The sequence below is a fragment of the Muscardinus avellanarius genome (assembly GCF_963383645.1).
Source record: "Muscardinus avellanarius genome assembly, chromosome: 8".
NCBI lineage: Eukaryota > Metazoa > Chordata > Mammalia > Rodentia > Gliridae > Muscardinus > Muscardinus avellanarius.
Window position 1 is genome coordinate 98,880,653 of NC_137794.1, and position 8,922 is coordinate 98,889,574.

An 8,922-nucleotide genomic window follows, 5' to 3' on the forward strand; every position below is an offset into this window, starting at 1 on the left:
TTTATTTTCTGGTACACGGGATTGAACCCAGGGACTTTCAGCCTCTGAGCTACACCCCCATTCCTATTTTATTTTTTTAAACAGGGTCTTGCTAAATTGCTGAGGCTGATATTGAACTTGTGATCCACCTGTTTCAGTCTCCCAAGTACTGGGGTTACAGGTGTGCGTTTGCCTCCTAAGTAATAATTAAAGTAACTTCTTATATTCAGCCAAGAGAAGACCTGGGTGCGGGGGTGGGGGACTCCAATAACATTCATATTAAAAAACACATTATCTAAGAGAGAGTCCATCTATGCCTAAGGTTCAGAGGAGCAAAGCCAAGTGAGTTCGCCTGACAGAACTCCAATTAATCGGAGCTGCCCATCAACCCTGCTGTTGCTTCCTGCCCTGACGCCCAGATTCCTCTGCCGACACAAATTCCTGGGTCTCCACCTGGCAGTGCTGAAGGAGCTCAGGGCTCTGCCCTGCGCCGGCGCCTGCCCGGTGGCCCCGCCCTGCTCTCAGGACCCAGAGCCGTCTCCTAGCAACAGAGGACGCGCTGATTGCTGGCGTCTTGAGGCTCTGCTCTCAGAGCTCAGCTGGGCCTGTCGGGTCAGACTTGGCCATGACCTCCAAACAAAGCAAAAAGAAAGAGGTGCATCGGATCAACTCGGCGCATGGATCAGATAAATCTAAAGAGTAAGGGACCTGGCCTTCCCATCTGTCCCGCGGGTAGCCACCAGGTCAGAGCTGGGTGTCAGGGGCCGGCCTAGGAAGCCAGTTCCTGGAGGTTCCTGATGCCATCCCTCCTCCAGGCCGGTCTGAGCCACTTCATTCACCGGACCCTGATTTGGTTTTGTTTTTTTTTTTTTTTTTTGGTTGTTTGTTTTGGTTTGGTTTCCCCCACCTTTTGGTGTCCACTGTACTCCCCCGCCCATACACACCCAAGTCTTCCAACCCCTCCTTTCTTCTATAGCTCACTTAAGCAATTCAAAAGTTGTAGCTTCCTTATAGAAGGGGGAAAACACTTTCAGTAAAGGCCTCGTCTGTCTGGCTCCCAAGAAAGAGACGGTTCATCTTAAGGGTGATTCCCTACTTTGTCTCCGATAAAATCAGACATGAAGCGCCTTCAAAGGGTAAAACAGTGTAGGTACATAGTTCATGTTACTAATGTTTACACTAAGAAGATACCTAGACTGCAGCTCATGGAATCTTTAAAAGTGCCTCTCTGCCCTGGGCTGCTGTTAGGCCTTGTGCCTTTGTAGGTCCCTTCCTATTAATATTATTTTTCCTTTGTTTTTTTCCTCCCTGGAAATACCCAACTAACAACAACAACACAAAATTTAGGCTGTTGTTTAAACTGACAAACCTTCAAGACAGTTCTAGCTTTGAGAGCATGAGAGCGGCCAGACTCTGCTTTGAGAGGACCATGCATGTCCCTCATGAAATTCCAGAGTGGGGAATGAGTTATCTTTAATTGGATTCTTACATCACTTATGCTTGCCGCTCCATCTTTTCCCTTAGCCATATGGGACCTGTATTCCTGATCCCTAGTGTTTAAACTCTCCCACTTTGTGAACTCTTCTCCTAGACTCATTCTCACACCTGTGACTCTCTAGAAATCTCATTCTGTCCTTTCCTTTCAAATATTATAGATGTAAATGATTTTAGCAGAATTACTGTATTTCTATGTACCAGTGTCAGTAGGGTCATTTCAACATCATCTGATGACTTTCATTCCTACAGGTTCAAGGCCTGCAAGGCCCTAGAGAATCAAGTCTCAATTACCTCTCTAATTTTACCTTCCCTTGTCCACTTAGCTTCAGACACACCAGCCTCTTCTCTGCTTCAGTAACATCTCAGGCTCCTTTCCTGCGTTTGCGCTTGGAATTCCTCTGATGAGATCTTTCCTGCAGATAGCCTTCTGGTTTCTCCCTCATCCCCTCCAAATATTTCCTAAGTATCAATATCTCCCCCATCAGCTTCTATGACCACCTGATTTAAAATCACAACCCCCATTTTCCTGCCTAAATCAAAATCAAAACCCCAAACACTCTGTCTTCCTTCACTGTTCAGTCTTAGATTTTTTGGGGGGGTATGTTTCACTTTTTAAAAATTAGGGATTTTTAAAAACTTTTTCCTAATAGTAGGTAAATTCCACAAAAGCGGGACTTTTTTCCTTTCTATTTTATACACAATTGAATCCTTAATGCCTAGAGGGTCTTATATAGTTAGCACTCAAATTTACAATTTAGGATTTATAATTTAAGGATTCACAAATGAATTCTTAATGCCTAGAGGTCATATATAGTTAGCACTCAAATATGTTGATTGAATTAGTTATTGAATGACAGCACTTGGCTAAAAGCATTAAGCAAAAGGTTTGAATACACCAAAGGACAAAAATAACCTAGTTAGCAATGATAGTAGTTAATGTGCATTAAAAGCATGGCTTTTTTAGGGGATTGGAATAATCTTCTACTTTAAGTGGTTTATATTCTTAAAGGTAAGAAATTGTTCACTCCCATAAAAAAACTAATAAAACCAGATACCACAAAATACATTCCCAGGCCTGGCCTTATAAGGGTTTTATTGTGTAGTAAAGACAGGGGCCCTCCTGGTGAGATGCCAACTTTTCCTTAGCCAGGACTTTCTATTTCTTTTTTAAATGATAATGCATTTCTAACATGTTTCTCTCTTCTATAAAGTATCTGAATTGAATTATATCAACACAACTGTATATTTATATTCATGAAAATATAAGACAAAATGCCAATAATTGTAAAAAAAAAATTGTAATTTTTGTAGCCGGCGTGGTGGCGCACACTTGTAATCCCCGTGCTTGGGAGGCGGAGACAGGAGGATCACGCAGGTTCAAAGCCAGCTGCTCACGCTGGCTTAGGAGACCCTGTTTCCAAATAAAAAAGTATAAAAATAGGTCTGGGAGTGTAGCCTGGAGGCTGGAGGTAGAAGGGTTTCCAGGAACCCCAGTAGCACCAAAAAAAAAAAAAAAAAAAAAAAAAAAAAAGCTAGGCTTTGCTGTATAAACAATTAAGCATCATATACCAAATCACTAAATTTTGCTATAGCATTAAAATATGGGATATGAAGTTCATTATAAATCAAGATTATCCTCTAACTTTTATTGAAGAAGTAATCACAGATATGAGGCTAAGTCATACACAGAAGACAAATAAAGTACCACCCAGCCATGAGGCATAGGGGTCAAAGTCTAGCAGAACTTGAGTGTCATTGTCACTTGCAATACACTGGGGATATTTAGAGTAAGTTTTATTTCATTTGACCACACCTTGTGGTTACACACCCCAAAAAAACCTGAATATAGAAATAAAGAGAATGTGTTCAGAGCCTTGAACATTGCCCATCCCACAGAACCTTATTCTCCTGCTATGCCATCTGCCGCATCGCCTTTTTACCCTAAAACTGTGTGTCAGCCTGAGGACAGGGGCCATGTCTGACTTTTGCCTAAGAGAGTAAATAACACTAATAAGCGCTTACCATTTTTTAAATTAAATTAGCTCAAAGTTCAGTAACCTACCTCGGTTGTCACTCCTACTGAATTTGATTGAAGCAAAATTCTCCTTCCGTTTCCTATCTGGTCTGTTGTTGGCACAGTTCAAAAATCTATGGTGTTGCAACTGATACAGAATCACCAATGACTTAAGTTTATAAGTAAATATGACTTGAATCAGTAACAAAAATCAGACTTAGTAGCTGAGTTGCCAGGTTTTTTTTTTTGTATTTGTTTCTGGGTTTTTGTAGTGGTTGTTTTATTTCTAGTTCTCTGTATTGTCCAGTATGAAATCTCTCTTCTAGGATTCACTCTGACACTGATTCTTTTGTGACATTTGACAAAGCATGTTCTAGTCTGAAATTTGCTTTCTCATCTTTAATGAAAGCCTAACTGCTTAACGTAAGTAAGTAAATTACTTTCACCCAGATATTCCCTGTCTTTCCTTTCCTGATTTATTTTTTCCTGCAAATTCTAAACTTTTATTAATTCTACAGATTTTTTTAAAAAATCCACTGAGCTCATAGTACATGAGAGAATTTTGTAAGAGTAAAATGTTTACTAATTTGATTTGATTTTTCCAAGCTACCATGTTTTAACATAATACATTTTAACAAAATACCTCTTAACATACCTTTCACAAATTATTTTTCTTGCTTTCAGTACCCTTCTTAGTTCAAGCTGCTATCACAGAATACCATAGGTTGGGAGGCTTAAACAACAGACATTTATTTCTCAGCTGTGGAAGATGAGAGTCCAAGACGAGGTGGCCAGCATGGTTGGGTTCTGGTGACAATTCTCTTCTTGGTTCACAGATGGCTGTCTGCTTTTGCATCTTCACACACTAGAGAGAAAGAACTAGTTTTCTTACTTTTGTTATAAGAACACTATTCCCATCATAAAAGGCCTTACTCTCATGAGCTAAATACTTCCACAAGGACCCATGTCCTAATACTAACTCACTAGTATTTGGAGCTTTAACATAGGAATCCAAGTGGATAACAGGCATAGAGTCTGTAATGTCTAGTAATAATTAACAATCATAAACACATTTAAATGAATGTACTTGTAATCTGATACACTGGATAACTAACAGGTTCTGCAGAGGGTCTTTTCACCAGTTAGATTCCTCTTACTGACAGCAAGACAAAAATTTGGTCTTGGAAGTATTAAATATAAACCTTGATAGAGCATAGAAAATTCTACAAAATCAAAATAAAGCAAGCGATTTAAGTATTAAAAGTCATTAGAAACAAATGCATACATTTGTACAGTAAAATATTCAGAATTATAATGGGCAATAGGAGATAGGAACAATGTTGTGTTCATAGACACAAAACATTGTTTCATTTTGACAGCATATTCAAACCAAGTTAGAAAAACAAGCAAACACTCAACTGATGAGAAATGAACAACCTTCTTGATTGGTTATGGTGAGGAAATATCACCAACCCTCTCAAAAATAGAATGACACATATTTCGTTGTCTTCAAATTAATCCACCTTTATTAATATAATGCACATCTAAGCTTCATAGAATTTTCAGAAAAGACCAACATACATGTCTAAGAAATTTTAAAACAGGACTATTCTAAAAGCTGTATTATGATTAATAATATGAAATCAACATAAAATAGAGTTAATAAGGATCTTCCTGAGCCTTAAATTAATTGAGTCATTAATCTGAGGTCCAAGGGAGAGCTGGTTCAATGATACCATGCAGCAGTGGTTGGTAAGTAACCTATTACTTTTCCAACCTGTGGCTGCTGAGATCAAAAGAGAAAACCCATAAAGAAGGCAAGACAGAGAAGAAAGGTGCCCTTAATAGCTCCAGAGGCAATCCCCTCAGTTCACACACAAGTGCTATTAGAGAAGAAATGATGATAAAAGCAAAATGGGGTCCTCACTGGATTTTATGTAGAGGACCTCAACAACTAAGGTCAACTGAGAAATATGAGAATCTTATGATACAATCTTTGCCAGAGGAAACCCTATTTATTTATTTATTTATTTATTTATTTATTTATTTATTTTTGTGACTCCAGGGTCATTCTACCTCCGAGCTACACCTCTAGCCCTATTTTTCACTCTTTATTTTGAAACAAGGTCTCACTAAATTGTGGATTCCTCACTAAGTAGCTGAGGCTGGCAGTGAAACCGTCATCCTCCTGTCTCAGCAACCCAAGTGCTGGGATTACAAGTGTGTGACACTATACCCATCTAGCTGGAAATCCTATTCTCTATACACATCTCCCAACACTTTTTTTTAGTACTTGGGATTGAACCCAGGGCCATTCTACCTCTGAGCCACACCCCAGTGCTATTTTTTATTTTTTTATTTTGAAACAGGGTTTCACAAAGCTGCTGAGGGCCTTGATAAGTTTCTGAGGCTGGTCTTGAACCTGTGATCCTCCTATCTCAGCCTCCCAAATACTGAAATTACAGGCCAGCACCACCAGGCCAGGATCACATTTTCCAACTATCGAATGAACGTGTACCCAAGTCACCGGTAGGCCCTGGAGGATAGGAATTGTGAAGCATGGTACCTCCTGTTAAAGGATTTGTAATCTGGGTTGGGGTGAGGTAAAATTCATACAGAAGCAACTATTTAGTATGTTTTAATGACACAGTTTTTTTTGGCGGGAGGAGTTGTTAGAAATCTTGGGGATCGTGCGGCAGCCTGGGTTTAGATTAGAGAAATCAAGGGACTCCCAGAAGAGGTTGTGTGAGTGAGAAGAGAGGAAGTTGCTTCTAATTACAGCATGTGGGAGAATGAGAGGGACTGATCACAGGATTTGGAGTAAATGTAGAAGGGAGCAAGTAGTTTTTAAAACTCCCCTTTTTGAGGTCTAATTCAACAACTGCATGGGATTTGTGTTGGGTTAAGGTTCAGAGTAGTGGGATGTGGTGGTGGACACTCCTAATCTCAGTACTTGGGAGGCTGAGACAAGAGAAAGGCAGGGTGGAGACCAGCCTCAGCAATTTATGGAGGCCCTCTGCAACTTAGTGAAACCCTTTTTCAAAACAAAAAATAAGCTGGGCATGGTGGCACACACTTGTAATCCCTGTGCTTAGGAGGCTGAGAAAGGATGATTGTGCAGGTTTGAAGCCAGCCTCAGCTACTGAGTGAGGTTCTCAGCAACTTAGTGAGATCCTGTTTCCAAATAAAACATAAAATGGGTCCGGGAGTATAGCCCAGAGGTAGAAGGCCTCTGGGTTCCACCCCCAGTACCAAAAAAGAAAAAAAAAATAGAGCTGGGGGTGTAGCTCAGAGGTAGACTGCCTCTAAGTTCAATTCCCAGTGACACATCCACACACAGAGAAACACAGAATCAAGCAGGGTAGAAAGAAACAGGTGATCTCTGAGAGAAAGGAGGATGCCTGACTGCAGGTGCTGCCCATGGCAGCGAGGACATACTGAAAGGGCAGTGGGGGCACAGAGCAGGTGTGTGAGGCGACTGTGGTCAATGCCATGGAAACCTCGCTACCAATTCAGGGGCAGCATGGTGTGCAAAGGTGATGTTCCACCCATGTCACCGTGTCTGAAACAGAAAGGAAAAAATGAGTGTAAATGAGATTCGATGACAGTTTTCCGAAGGCCTCACCTCACGTATTCTGTCCTCTCCTCGGGGCCTGACACAATGTGTATTTAATAAACGAAGGTGTGATTTGACTGAGTGGAACTAGAAACTGGTGTGGGCAGCGTGGCCTTAAAATCCTCTGAGTCAGAGAGGGTGAGACCTGGGGAGCTCAGAAGGAAGAGGCCCTGCCACGGGAACCCCAGTCCCTGGGAGAAACTTGGCCCCGGTTAGGATGTTTGAGAAAGTCAGTAGCATGTTTTGAACAAAAGTCTTAGCTAAATAGACCCATCTTCTGAAGATGGGAGCAACCCTCTGCTCTTCACGATGTCTGCTGAGCCTCTGTAGTAGTTCATTCATCAAGTCTGACATGGACTGAAAATCTCCATCAGTGAGGTCTTTTTTTTTTTTTTTTTTTTTTTTTTGGTGGTACTGGGGGTTCCTTCTACCTCCAGGCTACACTCTAAGACCTATTTTTTATATTTTTATTTGGAAACAGGGTCTCTTAAGCCAGCAAGGCTGGCTTCCAACCTGCGTGATCCTCCTGTCTGTGCCTCCCAACCGCGGGGATTACAAGTGTGCGCCACCATGTCTGGCTTTTCTTTTTAATTTAATCATCCAATTTTCAGTTTGTTTAGTTTTGAGGAAGAAGCAGATTTAAGTTTTCTCTGCAGAATTATTCAAGGGGTGGAAGAAGTCAAATTGAAAGCATTCAAGTTTACAAGCTCATAGAGTTAGTTCCTGCTCCTAGAGTCAGTTCCTCATTGTTACCTAAAACCATAATCAAATGTGTGCTTTGATACTAATTGCGTTATAGCTAAAGTTTTCAGAGGAGTAAACAAGTAGTGACTCTATCAAAAGTGATTTTTAAAAACATTTAGTTTACTTTCATATTACTTTGACATTTCTCGGCCACAGATTATTTAAATCAAGGAATTAATTGAAATAATCCATAAACTTACTTATCCTGCCACTTAATGTAAGATAAAAATACAATATCCAGGACAGGTTAAAAATATACATTTCAGGGGGCCAGTGCAGCAGGAGGGGTAGTGGGCACAGAGAAAGCAGCTGATGAATGGGCACACCCGCAGAAGCCGGCAAGCCCGCAGTGCCACTGGAGCCCTGATCCTTGGCGGTTCTAGAGTGTGGAGGATGAGGAGAACTAGGAACTCTGGAAACATGAAGATTGAAAGCAAAAGGGCCCTATGTGTCCCATCAAGGTGGGTGGGGATCCTGTCTTTAAGACAGGAAGCAAGTAGGGCACAGTGCAAATGTGTATGCGGATTGAAGCATAACTCCTGGAACACAGTGCTTGGGGCCCCAAGACAATGCATTGCTGTGAGGGGCAGGTGGGCATCACGGTCTTCCACAGCCCAAGTATGGGGAAGATGCTGAATGAAGAATCACTGGAGGATGCAGTGCTTCAGCCGCACAGTGAACCTGACTGTGAGCAAGGCCATCAAGGGCCAGAGAATGTGCAGGTTCAGCTAGATGGAGAACCTGCTGAGCACGGTGCAGGAGCTGTGCAAGAGCATCCACCACTCACCCAGGGCCAGGGAGGAGCTGGCTCAGCTGCAGAGGAAGTATGCACTGCCTCAGCAGCACCTCATCCAAGACGTGCCATCCAGGCGGAGCACAGCCTTCCACATGCTGGAGCGACTCGTTGAGCAAAGGAGGGCGGTTTACAGGGTGTCCACCAAGTGTAACTTCAGAGTGCTGATCAGCAGTGACCAACAGGTCAGGCAATCTGAGGCCCTTGGATGCTTCAAGGTGGGAGATGAGCACCCACATGTCCACTCTGAGCCAGGTCAGCTCCATGATCCACATCCTC

At 41.9% G+C, this 8,922-nt stretch overlaps 1 protein-coding gene across 1 annotated transcript in view; it reads left to right on the forward strand.

The window, feature by feature from the left end:
- Window positions 1-604: 604 nt before the first annotated feature.
- The window catches only part of ADGB (androglobin), a gene marked incomplete at both ends in the record, with an annotated part of 172,304 nt that continues 163,986 nt past the window's right edge, over window positions 605-8,922 (forward strand). Inside the window, one exon of the mRNA XM_080700144.1 lies at window positions 605-678. Within this exon, the coding sequence (XP_080556270.1) occupies window positions 605-678 (74 nt within the window). The remainder of the gene's footprint in view (window positions 679-8,922) is intronic.